The sequence below is a fragment of the Rattus norvegicus genome, chromosome 14, assembly GCF_036323735.1.
Source record: "Rattus norvegicus strain BN/NHsdMcwi chromosome 14, GRCr8, whole genome shotgun sequence".
Taxonomy (NCBI): domain Eukaryota; kingdom Metazoa; phylum Chordata; class Mammalia; order Rodentia; family Muridae; genus Rattus; species Rattus norvegicus.
In genome coordinates, this window is record NC_086032.1 from 6,451,921 (window position 1) to 6,469,217 (window position 17,297).

Below are 17,297 nucleotides of genomic sequence, written 5' to 3' on the forward strand. Positions count from 1 at the left end.
ATACCAAATAGATTCCTGTTTAGGGTAACCCCAAATAGAAATATAAAATGTTAGCAGCTAGGTGTGAGTGTATGTGCCTGTTAATACCAGCTCTCGGGAAACTGAGGCCAACTTGGGCTAAGCTGTTAGATCCTGAATCAAATGAACCAGAATGAACCAAAATTTAAGGTGCAAGTGGATTTGAAGCCACCTAATTATATATCTTAGTTCATCCATACCAAATTTCACTTAACATTTAACAACTGTATACTATTGCCGTTTAGCATTCTGCTATTCGAGGTGTGAGGGTTGCTTGTTCATTAATGATACGTGAATTGTGTCTCGAGAAGCTAAACGACCATTTCTGAATAAATTACTGGTGTGTGTGGAAACAGCTGACAGGTATTTACAGTGCTAAGTGACTGCACTCAGATTCCATGGCCCTGGATGTTGTGTGCTGGTCACGGTGATGCTACCTGAGCTCTGTAACTGACAAGGGCAGAGATAGCGAAGTACAAACTCCTATTCAACACGGAAAAAACTGAATAGGCTAAGATTTTAATAACATGACCTGAGCCTCAAGGCCTGACCTTCAGTAACAAAGCTGTAGTCTTTGACATGGGCTGTTTGCTTCTCCATCTTTTCTGGGGCTTGACTTTGGGCATCCTGGTCTGGAGTGGGACACCGTGGGCTTGCAGGATCACGTTCTCTAGATGTTGGCGACTGCCCCTTTTCTAACAACAGATGGACCACCTGAGAAAATGGAACAGTGCATCATTAGCTGCGAAGAACGACATTTTAGGACTTTGAACCGCGGGAGGTATAACGCAGTCCCTAACTGCTTGCTCCACCAGAGCACAGGCAGAGAGAAAAACGACACAGGCACAGAAGAATGGAACTGAAGGTCTCGAAATAAAACTTCATTATCTTCTGTATGAAGATAATAGGAGAAAAAAGAAGCTATTATCAAATATATCAAACATGTCCAGTACTTGTGTGTGTGTGTGTGTGTGTGTGTGTGTGTGTGTGTGTGTGTCTGGGGGAAGTCACCAGGCAGTAATTACAAATATCCTTATGAACAATCTAGCCGACTCCTGGTTGAAAGGGTATTTGAGCACAAGGAATCTAGCTTTTGGATTGAAGAACGGGAGGAGTGAGAAATCATTAGAAAGTCATCCATGGTTGGGAAACATTTACAGATGCAGTGTCCACCACTTTCCATCAGGCCGCTTGCTAAGGCAGGGCTAAACATGGCACTGAGGGTCTGCCTCCTTGGTGGACAATCTCCTCAGAACGCATGCTTCCTGACGTGACGGCAGAGATGGCCTTGGCTTCCTGACTGACAGGTTCAATGAGAAAGGTTATTATTATCCCCCCACTACTGTCTTCTAACTGTCACGGCAGGTTGATATCATGGCCTCTTACCTGCCCCGTGTTTCTCAACGTTTCCACAGCCTGCTTGTGGGTCGCTCCTTCCAGACTGACTCCGTTCACAGCAAGCACTCGATCACCTGCAAGGTAGGGAGTTGTGTTGGAAGACGTGAAATCATAAAATAAACATCCAGGGTTTTTAATGCTCAGGGGTTAATTTCATGTTGATTTGGGGAGAGACTCGGATGGATTTTGGAGAGAATGGAATATTGCTTAAGTGCTCCTGATAATCTAAAAGAATGTGGAAAGGAAACACTATTAACCCCAGTGGATGTGGCAATGAGACCCTGCCGTCCTTGGGCTGGCCACAATGTGTGAGCCCCCTGCCCCACGTTCCCAAGCACAGGACAGTAGGTATGCACCACCCGTCTGGCTGGAAAAATGTGAATTTATACCAACAGGCTTAAATCACGAACACAGAGCGGCTGAGCGCACACTGGCAGCACGTCTCTAGCGAGCTGTCTGTGACGTTCAGTCAGGGGCTCCTCGCTTACTGTCTCTCCTCTGCCCAGCACTGTGCTGCTGAGCGCAGTAAGGAGCCTCGGAAAGCCTTAGCCATGTTCTGCTAAGGGATAAACTGCAAGATGAGTTTTTGCTGTGGCGTCAAGTCCTACTTCTTAAAATAAAATTTAATAGTTTTTAGATTTGCTTTTTCCATGAGTGCTTTGCCTGCACGTACGTCTGTGCACCGCGTGCACGCCAGCTCCCTGAGGAAGCGCTGAGCTTCCAGGTGGGTGCTGCCAATCAAACTCAGGTCCTTAGCAGGAACAACTGCTCCTAACCACTGGGCCGACTCTCCAAGCCACAGATTTTTTTATGTTGCTTTATAGATAAGCATATTCCCTCATGACTTTAAAACTCTGTAATGTCTTCTCTCTTGTTTCTTTGAGACAAGGTCTCTCTGGACAGCCCTGGCTAACCTCGAACTCACCTTGCAGAGGCCTGAAAACTCAAGAGATCTGCCTGCTTTAGCCTCCCAAGTACCAGGGTTAGACTCGTGCAGCACATCTGGTCTTAATTCCTTATTTACCGTGATATTGTACGTGTGACTTCTGCATTCGTATAGACACTGTACCTTTGTGAATTCTGCCATCTGTCTCTGCCGCTCCGTTGGGAATAACGGCTTTCACATAGATACCACCATGCCGGACGCTGGTATTCACACCTCCCTAAATGGAACAGACAGAGCGGCAAGGATTGACATGAAAGTATTTGCACGCTTTCAAAGGCGAGCGCTAGAGAGGGTTCGATTCCCAGAGAGAGCTGACTCCACATCAGCTGCTCAGTTAATGCCCAGCAGCACTGTTAACTGCATCCCCACATGGAAGGCAGTTTGCTGTTTTGTTTCCCCTCTCTGCCTCTCTGTCTGTCTCTCCTGTTCACTGGATCAGTAAGCCACATCTTGGCTAGTAGGGAACTGCTGTCCCTTTCTGTGCCCCGCAGTGCGAGCCAAGCAGACAGCAATGTTCACCTGTGCGGGACTAACGCCGCTTTTCTTTTATGTTAAAGGAGGCTGAGAATGGTGGAGTACACCTTTAGTCCAAGCACGAGACAGAGGCAGGTGGATCTCTGTGAGTTGCAGGCCAGGAAGGGATACGTGGACAGACTTTGTCTCAAAAAAACACAACAAAAGAAAACAAAAAACTAACAAACAAAATAAAAACAGAAGAGAAGGCTTTGGCAAAAAGGTTCTGTATGTGTGCATGTGCGTGTGCACGCCAGTCTAGAGGCTGATGCAGGAGTCTTCTTTAACTGCTTCTCTGATTTTGGAGGTAGGGTCTGTCTCTCAACACCTAGCCTGCTGTCTGGGCTGGACTGGATGATCAGCAATCCCTGGAAGCCTTGTGTCACCCCAGTGCAGGGCTGCCCCGTGCACTGTGTATCCTGTTTGGTTTGTTTTTAATGTGGGTGTTGGTACCTGAACCCCCTGACTCATCTCCCGCGCTGGCTTACCTCCACCTTTAATTGCTTATGCAATGACCAGGGAGGGACCTTAGACTGTGACAACTGATAAAGCTGCAGTTCTGGAATAACGCATTATAGAATTCTAAGATAATGTTATCGAGTAGTTTATATTCATATCTCTGTTATCTTAAAGGTATGTGGGCAGTTTTGGAACCTCTACTTTTAAGGTTTTAAATGTGTTACCAGGGAATGTGTATTAGAGAACTAGCACGTAAATATTCACGTTCTTTAATTATTCATGGGCTAAAGAGATTATCATCTCACGATTTTACACGTGCAGAAACCATTAGATATATACAAAAAGTAGCCATACACTGCATATTCTGCATATGATATGCTTAAATTAAGCAAGTATGAAATGTATGGAGAACAGGCAATTCCCAAATTTTTTAAAACCACAGGGGGGTGGGTGAATAGTGAACAAATTTTAAGCGAGTTTTCAAGATTGTCGATTTCTAGCTCTTGGAAGCATTTGGCAAGCGTCCCATCCATGTCACCATGACTCATCTAACGGGTTGGGCTACAGCGGTCTACTGGGGGTGAAGAAGAGAAGGTGTGGAACCTTGTCAAACAGTACCGTGACACTTATCCCCAAGCTGCCATCGGTTTTAGCCAGCTCGACCTCAAACGCGTCTCCCGGCTCAGGGGATGGCCCAGGGAAGGCTGCAAAGCTCATTTTGTCGGATGCTTTCAGTGGGGAGGAAGGTTCCTTGAGGAAGAGAAACAGACAGGCAGGAGGATTTCCCATTAGAGCCCAACGAACTCTCGGTGGAAACAAAACTTTTCAGGAAAAAAAAAATTTCTAGAGCAAGGTATTAAGGAATTGAGGATATCAAAACCGTGAAGGCCAGGAGACTTTCCAGGCACTGCCAGGTCAGGGCACACTGATTCGATTGTTTAGAACCTGACACCCAGAAGGTGAAGCTGGGCAAGGTGGAGGGAAACAGAACTTAGCTTCGGAAGAGCCTTTTGCCTGTGCTTCCTGTTTCTGAGCTTGGCGTATGCCCATTCTCTTTAGGGGTCAGTGTGTACGGAGGAACAGACTAATTGGACTGTCTAAGCTAGCCAGCCTCGGGATCACTCTGCTCATGTGTACAAATGCGGTTTAAAGATCAGCTAAGCGCTCTTCCCGAGGGCAGAGAGCTTCTGTGAGGACCACTGCACAGCCTCCAAGAAGGAGAGCTCTGCTGTGCGCATCCCTCTGAAACTGTTTCTGAATGGGAGCTCACGTTCCTATCTGATAGAAAGAGGCTTTCCCCCTTAAGAATGCAGGTGGGCCACGGCAAATCAGACTGCCCACACTATGAACTCTGCAGGAACAGGTTTTCAGGTATTCAAGTTCTCCCCTGACCCGTGCTCGAACGTGTTGGAGATGAGACGTCGTCTGAGCACAGCCCTTGAGGGTCAGTGTTCAAGGTCTTTGACTGCCAGTCAGCAGCAAATGCAGCAGCAGCGACAGCAGTTCAGAGAGGAAGATGCAAGCTGTTCTTCTGTCCTACAGCCACATGAGCAGTTGAGTGGGTCCCACCCGCCTCTAACAGAGTCTACCCTGCGAAATGAAGACACAGCGGGTTAGAGTTAAGCCATGCCTGTTTTGGTGCCTGACGGTCTTGACTGCTGCTGTAAGTGGGATCGTCTATGTCGGAGTCGGCACAGCCAGGGAGCTCAGTCACATCACAGGTGCCTTGCCGCCTGGCCGGGCTACGGTAACTGTCAGAGAAGGTCTTCTCGGTGATCTTGGAGGTTACAGGTGGTGATGGGCTGCTGTGCTGTGGCTCCTGCCAGCCTCGGTCACCTAAGTGGCTGGTAAAGAAGCCATTGACGTGGCTCTGGGACAAGCTGGCACTTTCAGTCCTGGAATCTTGGGAACTGAGGCTTCCTTCCCGCAGGCCCGAGGAGAGACCAAAGGGACTCTCTGGGACGTGCCTCAGAGGGCCCCGTGGCCAGGGCTGGTCCTCTGATGGGTCCATAGCACTGTCCTGCATGGAGGACGGTTTCTTGGTGTAGTTTTTCATTCCATTGGCAAAGTGAACAGGAGTAGAAGGCACTGAAAGTAAAAATCCAAAGTGAGACTAGAAAGTCAATGACACATGTGCCTGTAAACACACACCCACACATAGACACACACAAGTCAATGACACACGTGCCTGTAAACACACTGCTACACACAGATATATACACACAGGCATATATACACATGCCTGTAAATGCATACTGACATATACACATAAGCACACAAACTTACACATACACATGCATATACATACATAGTGCATAGGCACGCGCACACACAAGCACACAAATTCACATACACATACATATATACATATGCACACATACACGTGCACATGCAGGAGATCTTATGAAGACAGGTAGGAAGACTTTACAAAGAAATCACACTGACAACACGCAGGGCAGGCTGTGAGCTGCTTTTGTTTCCGCCTCCTCACAAGGCTCTGCTTTAAGCCTATGTGAGATGTTGCCATCTCCATTGTCCTCGCTGAAGATTTTCCTGGTTTCAGAGATAACTTACAGTTCCTTTGAGTCTCTAAAATATTATCTGTTCATTAAACTGACTGAAGCACAACTGGACCGAGCCCAGGGTCTTACACATGCTCTGTGATCATCTACCCCTGAGCTGATTCCCTAAGCCCATGGGCCTATTCACATCGCTGCTTGCTTCGTAGTATCTTGGCAGGCTGGTTTGGGTTTTGGGGTTTTTTTGGGGGGCTTTTTTTGGCTCTTGTCTTTTTGTTCCATCTCATTTCATTTATTTTTGAGAGTACTGGGCCTCAAACATAGGGCCTGGTGAATGTGAGTCACGTCTCTCCCACAGAGTCTCAGCCTGTGTGCTTTGGACTCCAGGTGACGCTGCACCGGAGCCGTCTCCAAACCCTCACACACACAGTCTGTACCGAAGTCACATGTGCAAATGACAGCTGTGATTTAAAAGGTATCGCGGTCTCTATGCACTGATAACAACTGACAACAGAAAACAACCAAACATCTCGGGAACAGACATAACACACGGACAGGAATCTACAGGAACTTGGAAATAAGTCTATGAAAAGACATCTTTGTATTTCTCAAGGTCGTGCAGTTTAATTCTAAGGTTCTTCCTTCCCCATATTTGGCTGAGAAAAGAGAAAGCAGGGGAGGGGGAGACAGAGAGAGACAGAGACAGAGACACACAGAGAGAAAGAGAGACAGAGACACACACATAGAGAGATGGGGGGAGACAGAGACAGACAGAGACACAGAGACACAGAGAGAGACAGAGACACATACACAGAGAGAGAGAGAGACAGAGAGAGACAGAGAGAGACGGAGAGAGAGACAGAGAGAGACAGAGAGAGACGGAGAGAGAGACAGAGAGAGACGGAGAGAGAGACAGAGAGAGACACAGAGACAGAGACACACAGAGAGAAAGAGAGACAGAGAGAAAGAGGGGGGAGACAGAGACAGACAGAGACACAGAGAGAGACAGAGACACATACACAGAGAGAGAGACAGAGACAGAGACAGAGAGAGACGGAGAGAGAACTGCTATAATCAGAATGTTCCCTTGAGATGCATGTGCAGGGGACTGCCACAGCTCAGGATGGAGGTGTTATGACCAGAAGGCTCCATCCTCATGGATGGGTCACAGCCAGTGCGAGCAGGGTGTCTCCTGTGCACGAGCTCTGCTACGCGACGCCTCAGCGAGAAGGTCCTCAGCACACGATGCAGTCCCTTGACCTTCCGTTTCCGGTCTTCACAGCTGCAGGAAATAACTCCGTTGTCTAAATCACCCGTCCCCATGCCTAGCATGGTGGTGTATGCCTGTAATGCCAGGTTCGGGAGCCTAAGCGGGAGGATGGCTGTTTCAGGCCAGCCTACATTATGAAGTGGGAACTCTAGTTCTTTGGAAAGTTGGTTATGTCAAATGACGTTCTGCTGGAGCAAAGGTCAAGGGATGTCTTGCTAAGGCAAACACGTGAAAGGCTGTTTTCCTGATGCAGACACAGGTGAAAGGGTGTTTGGATATAACAAACACGTGAAAGCACCTGTGATGAAGGAGTGTAAACATCTCCACAGACAGCGGGAGACGAGCACGGAGCATTGGTTTGCTCTGCCTTGTTATTCTTCACTGACACACATATTTGCCTTACATAGCATTGTTGAGCTCAACTTGTGGTAACGCTGCCACTGAGAAAAACTTACTCAAGAACTGCTCCTGACGTCCCTGTGGCAGCGTGCCGGTTCTGTGGTCTCACTCCATGCTGCTTGGCGAGCCTGGTGGTTTCTCTTCAGGATTGAACTACAGCTGCCTGGTGTCTGCCTGCCTAGAGGGCCGGTCTGCAGCTGCTGAGTTCTATTTGGTGTTTGCTATGGGACTGAACTGCTGCCCAAGAAGATCGAGCTCTCCCCAAAGAACTACTGCTGAACAGGTCCACCTCCCCCAGATCCTAATAACTTTTCTCTCCCACCACCTCTGCTGGGTGGTGGGCTAGAGAGGCTGAACCCTTATGAAAAGTAGGTTGCAAAAAAAAAAAAAAAATATGCCTACAGTGTTACATAGTGAATTCTAGGCAAACATGGGCCACAAAGTGAAACAGTTATCCGCCACTGGATAACTGGGTGGGGGTAGTCTGTTATAGCAGCACCAAACGGACCAGGACAAACCCCGCCCTCCTTAGTAAGGTAAGTGAGAGGGGAAGCCTGGAGTATACGCTGGTAAAGCTTCTAACTTATTTGAGTTTTGTCTTTTTTAAGGTAAGACTGTAGAATAGTTACACATCATGGTAAAAATTAATCTAGCTTCCTGAAGAAAACAATTTACATAATCCCAGTTCGATTTAGGAAAACAAGACATCCTTCTTTGGCCAACATCTAAGGTGACATTCCTCCATCATGAGCAGTTTTATCACCCTAACCTCTCATAGCACAACTATAACCAGACATTTCCTCACTGGGTGTTTAGTGCTTGTCTCCTCTGATAAAGATTTAATTTCCATGACGGTAAGGGCTTTGTGTTTTGTGCTTTCTACGCATGCACTGTATCTCTGAACAAATGGATTGATTTTCTATAGAACATCTGTTAGAAGGAAATTAAAATCCTCTAAGGAGGAGTTAGGGGAATGAATCTACTCTGAATTCACTCATGTATTTTCTTCCTAAAGCAAAAGAGAATGACGTGACTTTAAAAAGAGAGCGATTTTGGCAGCTTGAAACTCAGAGGCATGCTACAGATTTCCAACCAGTGCAGCCTTCATATAAAACAAGTAGGCTTGGGGCTGGGGATTTAGCTCAGTGGTAGAGCGCTTACCTAGGAAGCGCAAGGCCCTGGGTTCGGTCCCCAGCTCCGGAAAAAAAAAAAAAAAAAACAAGTAGGCTTAAGAGTGTGCTGGGGGGTGCGGCCTTTATAACAGACACATACTGATGTAACACTTACAAGAATGCATGATATATATTCATACATATGCATATGTTCACGTTTAATAGTTACTAAATACAGGGGTAAGCCAGAGACAAATGGTGTAAAATTTAAGAGACTTTATGCCGTCGTAGCACAGCACAGGAAGCTTTGGTTTTGCAACTCTTACCCCAGCATCTAAATTATACCTGAGATTTACTATCTAAACCATTTTTCAGTGCATTTTTAGTTACTTTTTTCCCAAGTTCCTGAGATGGGGTCTTGCACGTAGCCCTGTATGGTCTGATGACTGCTAAGATGGTCTCAAAGCTGTGACATTTCTTGCTTCATCCTCTCCAATGGTAGGAAGACAGGTATGTGCCCGATACTAGTTCTAGTGTTAAATTCTTTAACATGTCCAGTATCTCAAGGATTAAAGTCACTTACACAACCCCTAGCATTGTGCTATCTGTGAAAACTATAATTAATAATGACAGTCACAACAGACATTTTAGGTTCTTGACATGTATGTGAGATGTACTAATTATATAAATTACTTTTATCCTTTGCTCTCAGAGTTAGGCTTCATGCGCTCAGGGCATTTGGCCAAGGCGGTATGTCTGGGTGGCAGAGACTGCTGAGGACTGGTGCCTGGCTATTGGTTCTCTTTACCACACAGGCTGCATACTCCAGGGCGTGTCCTCGCCAGTCCTCAGGATTGGTGTGAGGAAGGCAGGCAGGAGGAAGCAGGCAGGAGGAAGCAGGCAGGATGGAGGCTATTGGAGGCTACTGTCTGTTTTGTTTTTAAAGATTTATTTATTACACAGCAGAAGAGGGCATCAGATCCCATTACAGATGGTTGTGAGCCACCATGTGGCTGCTTGGAATTGAACCCAGGACCTCTGGAAGAGCGGTCAGTGCTCTTAACTGCTGAGCCACCTCTCCAGCCCCTATTGTCTGTTTTTTTTTTTTTTTTTTTAAAGCAGCAAGAACATGATCTTTTTGCTTTCACTACATGTCTGGTTTATTATTTCCCTTCTCAGAAGCTGACCTTTGGACATCACAGGTAAGTGTTATAGAACACATCAGTAATGACAAAAGCTCTTAATTCCTGCGGGAGTGAGAGGAGAGGGGACACACTGAGATACTGGAATGTAAGTGACCTCAACTTTACACGACTAAGTCCAGTTTTGTTCATATTACTGGAGGTGCACATTACACTGATGTACGAATTACAACAATTAGACGGGCGTGGGACTGAGCGCTGGGGAGGAGACAGACAGCTTCACTCCAATTACCAGGCCGACGGACGCACCCAGGCACTTATGGGGCTTGCACAGCATTACCTTTGGTTGGTTTTTCTTTTGGCTGGGAGATGACAAGTGTCACATCTTCAGGTGCATTCTGCAAAATGTCAACTGCAGCATGGTGACTGACTCCTTCCAAACTCACACTGTTCACAGATATCAAACGGTCTCCTGGAAAATACATCATCCAGTATTTTCAAGAACAAAGCAAAACCCATTCAACCTTACACATTCGACTCTTTCTCATCATCATCATCATCATCATCATCATCATCATCATCACTACCACCACCACCATCATCACCACCACCATCATCATCAACAACACCATCATCACCACCATCATCATCACCACCACCACCATCATCATCAACAACACCATCATCACCACCACTGCCACCACCATCATCACCACCACCATCACCTATTATTATTATTACTATTACTATTATTTTGCTTTGTCTACATTTTGTCCTTTGGGCAAATTCATCCATTAGAGAGCACCTAGGAAATTATGAAAATGGCAAGTACCAGGCTTTAGGCATCCATCCAGGTCAGCAGGCCCTCCAGGGGTAACGGCGCTGATAAACACTCCTAGATCCAGCCTTCCCATTTTCCCCCCACCGACAATCTGAAATCCTGTAAAACAGTACATTAAAAGGGGGCTTTAATGGTGTCGATTCTTCTCATGACTCGTGATTTGTTCTGCCTGAAACGAATTTACTAAGATAAAATGATTAATATGGGAGACAGGAGTGACTGTCTGGTCTGATACTTCCTCTATCCTTAGCCTTTGATGAGCGGGGGTGGACGGGGGTGGACGGGGGTGGACTGGGGTGGACAGTCGGCATCTTGGTTAGAGTTGACCCAAGGAGACAGAGATAGGTGAGGGCAGGGGAGGACAAGAAGGACCACACCACAGAGGTGCATGCGTCTGCAAACGGCACAGTGAAGCCCCTGGGTTCTACACTAACCGGTAAGTAAATACACAAAAGGAGGGGACAGCGACGGCCATGGCTGGGTGACGGCCAGCGGCCCCGTGTCTGAGCGCCGCCTCCCTCTCTCCTGTGACTCATGGTAACTCACCTAAGCCATGCTTCAAGTCTTTCTTCAGGTTCACCAGTGTGATCTCCCTTTCTGGTGAAGAGACAGTGCTCCATCTTTTGTGCAATGAATCTAGTAAGAGTTTTCAATAAAAACAAGCAAAATAAATAAATAATTAATTAAATAAATAAATAAATAAATTTATTTAGGCATCTAGATTATCAGCTTGTTCTGATTTAAAAAGTAGCGAACAATATTATTAATCGACACCAGGGCACGGATGCTGCGGGCCATGCTAACAGCCGGCCGCCACTGCAGGGCACCGGGCCTCCAGACACAGGTTTCCTGATTTCATCTTTCTGTTGCATCATAAGAGATTGGTTCACTTTGATAATTATCACAATAAAATTCTCTCTCAGGGCCTGGGGGGATGGACAAATACTAAAGAGTACGGTGTTGCTCTTGCAGAGAGCCTGGGCTCGGTTCCTAGCACCCACACGGCAGCTGTTGGGGTCACTGCGTGCTAACGTACATGCAGGTAAAGACACTCAGACTCATAAGAAAGAGAGAACTCTGTGAAAAAGAACCCCCCCCCCGTATGTTTGACACCTTATTTATAAATCAGCGAGATATTACTAGTAAGTTCCTGAACAGAAGAGTAAGAAGATAAACTGGATTCAGCTTTTAAAATCCTCTCTCTGCTTGCTTGGATTTCATATAAAATAACTTGCCTAGCATGTCTAAATTCCGAAGACTTCCGACCCCAGTTTGCAGATGGACATAAACAGTTTAACGTTTCCAATCTGAGAGCTGATATCCACCATCCAGAATTATGACTAAAACATACTTAGTTCAGAGAAGTTAACTCAATTGGCTAAGTGAATTTCAACAACTGAGCTATGATTTGCTTTTTTCTAATCCCTCCTTGTCTTTTTTTATTGTTTCCAGAGATCTTAATTGAACCAGTACATAAAACACTGAATCGTCACATTAATCAAGACACTGCCACATTCGACAATTTGAGCACACAGACACACAGGCATTTGCATACAGAAATGAGTCGTTAATGCTGACTGGTCTGCATAAGAAGGTGGTCATGGTGGTGAGTTTTAAACCAGCTACTTTTATAAATTAAAATTCCAAATTACATCTACAGTGTTCTTAAGCGTATTGATGCTTTTTGAAAACAAAAAAACAAAAAACAGAAAAAAAAAAAAACCAAATCCAAAACCCAAACCCAGACATTCTGGCTTAACTAAAGCATAAACTGGAGTTTTCTTAAACGTCCACACACATTCTTCTAATAACCAGAACCACTGTCAACGCAGACATTTTTTGGCTGTATGTTTTCAACATTTAAGACCATGCAAGGGTATCAATCAGCGTTAATAAGCTGGTAACTGGCACACGGTGTGTAGTAAGAAGCAAGCCTCAACGCCCAGAAACGAGTTCTGTTACTCTGAGGAGACAACCCTCATTTCCTATCAGCAGTGAATTTAGCCTCGTGTCTCGCTTAATACAAATTAGATGCTCTCTGTGGCTCGTACACTCTGCCGGAACTGGAACTCACTGGCGATCGCTAACAGTCATAGCAATGTGGTATCGCCAATGACGTTTTGGTGAAATTACACACCACATTACTGGATAAGGTTTCGAGACTCCACCTTTAACAGGTAGTACTAGGAAAAGTGCACTGTCTGTTTCATGGGCAGCTTCTACAGCATTGTCTACACGCTCTCAACTCACTCTTCCTGAAATAGGTAACGAGCACCAGTCGTTCATCTGGAACAGACGTAAAACAATGGAAAAGAGGACCCATAAAAAACAAAGCAAACAGAAGTGAGGCCATGTTAATAGCTGAAATTTAAAAAGGATTTAATTGAGGCGGTTAGGGGAAAGACAGATATAATTAAAGTGTACTGCAAAGCAGTTAGATGGTGACAGTGGCTTGAACTTTTCACACCCTCCCCAAGTTTCCGATTTAAAACTCTTAGTGCCCAGAGATTGGGAGATTTAGGAACTGATGCAGTTCATTACCCCATGGTACTTGTTATGTCCCAATGCACACACTTAGTGGGAAGTCAGATTCTTCGTCAGTAAGGGCAGGATAAAATAAAATAAAAATTAAGACTAGGTGGAGGTGCGGTTACTCTCTGGTTGGTTAAGAACAGATAGACGTTTAACCTGGCTGGGTTGTGAATGGAAACTCGGCTCACAGTTGTCAAGGCAACAGTCCACCTGGGTCATGGTCTCTCTGCTCTCCTCAGCTTTATGATTGCTCTCATGAGGTGTCTGTGACAGGTCACGAAGGCTTCTTTCAGAGAGGAAGAAGACAAGTCTCTTCATTTCTATTTCTAATAGGGTGTTAACAGGATTAAGCCTTTATAATATTCATCTAGTTAACTGTGTGTGTGCGTCTGTCTGTCTGCGAGCACATGCACGTTCACACATTCTCCCTAATTAGAGGCAACAGGGCTGGCTCATTCAGGTTCCTGACTGTGACTTCAGCTCTTGCTTCTATTAGTTATCCTACTGTTCTTCAGCCGTGCGCTGGGGAGCTTTCCTGTCCCTGTTTATCATCAGGTGCTTTGGGGGGAATAAACAAGCATTGGCTCCGGCTCTGAGAGCTCTAGGACAGCAAGTGTGATGGTGCCAGACCACTGCTAATGATGTCGGAAAAATACCCAAGTTTATAATTGAAGGAAAAATATAATGTCAATCAAATGGCTGCGTTCCCAAAGCTGGTGTCACGTCCACGGAGCGGTCCTAGGAAGTACTTTGCAGCCTTGACAGCAGTGACAGCAGTGGGTGACAGCTTCTCCTTGGGTAACAAGGAGGTGACCAACTGGGTAGAATGTTCCCCAGCATCCACATGACAGTTCTGTCCCCAGTCAGAGGGTCAGGGCAGCCGGTGGGAATCGCATGCAGGTGCCCGTACTTTGGCATAAACACCAGCAGTGTCTTTCCTCAGTTCTCTGCACACAGATGCTCGAAATACTTTGTTACTTGTATTTTTTCTTAATGGGGAATAGTTCCTGAGGGAGCATCTATACAAATTTCAAGTTACCTGCCCATAGGTCTATTCAAGGACAGGGGCTGGAGAGATGGCTGAGCGGTTAAGAGCACTGACTGCTCTTCCGGAGTTCCTGAGTTCAGATCCCAGCAACTGCATGGTGGCTCACAACTATCTGTAACGGGATCCGATGCTCTCTTCTGAAGACAGCTACAGTGTACTCAAGGAAGAGGGTTGGAGAATCTCTGTGAGGTAGACACTTTAATTACAAAGACATTTCTGAGGCCTTCAACGACACCACCACAAGTTCAGTTATCAGGCAGACTCATTCCAAGGCCCTGGAAATGATTCTTGTTTCCCAATATGTACTGTACTGGGAGAGTCTTTTCAGTTACCTGGAAGTGAAAACGAAAACCTTGACCTGAAATGTCCAGCTCTTTACGTAAAGCAAGCCTGTGCCATTCCCAGGTGGGAAAGAATGACGGAGCTGTGTGTGAGGCCTCTGAACTCGGACCTGCTTGTCTCGCAGGACTCCTGTGAATGTGGTGTGGCCTTCAGACAGCCTGCCTGGCATTACCTAGAAACAGTGGAACTGTCCTCGACAAGGCTAAGAACTGTCCTGGAGATCACATCTTCAAGAAAATGGGGCAGGGTTTAGTAAGTAAGCAAGATTTCTACTACTTTCTAAGCATGGCAAGAAGTGCTTTCTTTGAGTTGTAGACTATGCCTGAGCCCGTATTGGGCAGCCTCAGGCTTAGACTGGGTGAGAAGACACTGCTGGTCACTCCAGGGCGGTGACCCAGCTCACGCCTTGAGGCTAACGGGCAGTGGCACCACACTGGTCTAAAACCAGGTTCTTGCTCTGTTAGGATGTTTCTTGTGTGTCTTGAGCTAGGGTCTCACTATGTAGTCTCACAGTATTACCTGGCACTGGCCATGATAATTAGCATTGAAATTAGATGAAGTAATTTCGGGGCCTGCATTCTGTTACTCTGGACCAGAGGTACTTTTATTTCTTTATTGTTGCTGGTGGTTGGTTTTTGTTGTCATTGTTTTGGTTTGTTTGGTTTTGGTTTGTTTTTTATTTTTTATTTTTCCAAGACTGGGCTTCTCTGTGTGGCCTGGTTGTCTTGGAACTTGCTCTGTAGATCAGACTGGCCTGAAATTCACACAGAGCTGCCTGCCTTAGCCTCCCAAATGCTGGGATTAAAGACATGCACCACCACCGTCAGCAGCAGAAATTTTAATTCCCCATAAAGTTTTAATCCTATCTGCTTGGGCAGGTTCAGAAGGAATTGTAAAGAGAAAGACTGCCTGAGTCCCCCCACAGCCAGGCGGGCTGGTGAGAAGGCGGCTCTAGAGATTTAAAGGGGAAAAAAATTCTTGCAGTTCATGGACAGTTGGTACACATTCACGTCCCTGTCCATGAGAATTTAACTCAGAACGCATGTGTGCTATCATCACAGGGCGACTACCAGCAAGCCTTCCCAGAGCTTAGCCCTTTTACTAACAGTTCCCAGTATCATGCTGGGATGGGTTTGGAGTGGACTGGAACAGACTCTGCATCAGACGATGGCTCGGCAGCTCTCCCGCTCTACAGCCTTCTGCAGAGCTCATCTTTGGTCTCTCATTTGTGAAAGGGACGTGGCGTCAATGCCCACCAGCCAGGATACAAGAGGTCATTGGAAGTCAGAATGGTGGGAGGGCACAGCAAGCCCTCGGGGGCTGTTAATGCATATTAGTACCACTGTGGGCGAGCTGAAGTGAAGTTATGCAAGATGCACAATTGCCAAACTCAGTCCAGGTAAGAAGCCTCATCGCCAGCCGGCTGCACCCGGCCCCTGGCCCACGCACATGCTTGCTTAGTTGGACTCTTACGGCTCCAGCTGTTTTGAGGATTGGTAACGGGGAAGGAAAATACGAAGAAGCCTTGCCCCCTCTTCATTCCCCGAGAGTACTGAAGACAGCATCTACAGTTACAGTCTCTGAAGCAACTATCTTCAACACAGACTTCACTCTCTTGAGTAACTAGCACGCTGACTGATTTCTGCAGGAGAATGAAACGTGTGAGCACACTGGAAGCCGTGGTCACAAAAGCACAATTCTATATGGTCCAGCCTCACCTCACAACACAATTCTATATGGTCCAGCCTCACCTGACAGCACAATTCTATATGGTCCAACCTCACCTCACAGCACAATCCTACATGGTCCAGTCTCACATCACAGCACCAGTTCTATATGGTTTAACGTCACAATTTCCTTTTTTGCCTTCCCTATCAGGAAAATTAGAACTAAAATTAACCAAATCCAGGTCCTCTGCAAGTGCAAGTGCTCTGACCACTGAGCTGTCTGTCCAGCCAATGACAGCACCAACTTTCATTGCCAGCCTTCTTCACTCTCACCAGGCTTTTCAGGAATTCAGCTTTCAGAATTTAAGGGTAAGACTTGGAATAAAGTATTGTACAGAGAGATATTAATGGAGTATTTTTTTTCCTACCCATAAAGCTGTTGGAAAGATGCAATAAACATTCTTTAAATGATAAAAACTCTGACTACAGACTGAAGTCACTGTCCACATGTGGCCTCCCCTCCAGCTTTGCTTCTCGGGGTCTGAGTTGAGAAGACTCATGTTTAAAGCCTTCAGTTCTAACACTCAGGATGAGACTCAGAACTGCTCCCAGTGTGTCGTCCGACCTCATGCTGCCCCATGGGCTTCTACTAGTGCTGCTTGTATTTCCAAGCCTCTAATCAGGCTGTGCCCTTGGTCTGAAATGCTCAGCTCTGCTGTTGTGAGAAAACCCTCCTGTCAGGACAGTGAGTATACTCCCTTGGTATTTGAAACAACAACAACAGCAGCAACAGCAACAACAACAAAGGATTATCAAGCATCCCCTTCGAATTACCTCAAGACTCTCTCTCCGCCGACTGCTATCTTAACCTTCCCAGCAATGTCCCTCCCTAACCTCTCATTCATTTCCTTGGTCAGCAGAAGCGAAGCCACAGGTGCCAATGCACTGCTGTGATGCGGACACACCTCGCCCCCTTTACTGTGACGCGGGCCTAAACCCTTGGCGTGGGACGGTCTCCACACTCACGCCCAGATCACTGCGTACGTACGATACGAGAACAGAGAGGGTAGGATGGAAATGAGAACAGCTTG

General features: G+C 46.3%; 1 protein-coding gene across 6 annotated transcripts in view; it reads right to left on the reverse strand.

The window, feature by feature from the left end:
- Positions 1 to 17,297, reverse strand: part of Ptpn13 (protein tyrosine phosphatase, non-receptor type 13) — a 174,398-nt gene that overhangs the window by 39,080 nt on the left and 118,021 nt on the right. For 4 of the 6 annotated variants that reach the window (XM_039092276.2, XM_063273454.1, XM_063273455.1 and 1 more), the window contains 8 exons: positions 11,164 to 11,253; positions 10,609 to 10,716; positions 10,117 to 10,248; positions 4,965 to 5,422; positions 3,953 to 4,084; positions 2,486 to 2,579; positions 1,405 to 1,490; positions 570 to 732 (listed from right to left, as the gene is read on the reverse strand). In XM_039092276.2, the coding sequence (XP_038948204.1) occupies positions 570 to 732; positions 1,405 to 1,490; positions 2,486 to 2,579; positions 3,953 to 4,084; positions 4,965 to 5,422; positions 10,117 to 10,248; positions 10,609 to 10,716; positions 11,164 to 11,253 (1,263 nt within the window). Of the gene's footprint in view, positions 1 to 569; positions 733 to 1,404; positions 1,491 to 2,485; positions 2,580 to 3,937; positions 4,085 to 4,964; positions 5,423 to 10,116; positions 10,249 to 10,608; positions 10,717 to 11,163; positions 11,254 to 17,297 lie in introns of all 6 variants that reach the window. The other 2 variants (XM_063273453.1, XM_039092274.2) reach the window with 1 other exon arrangement.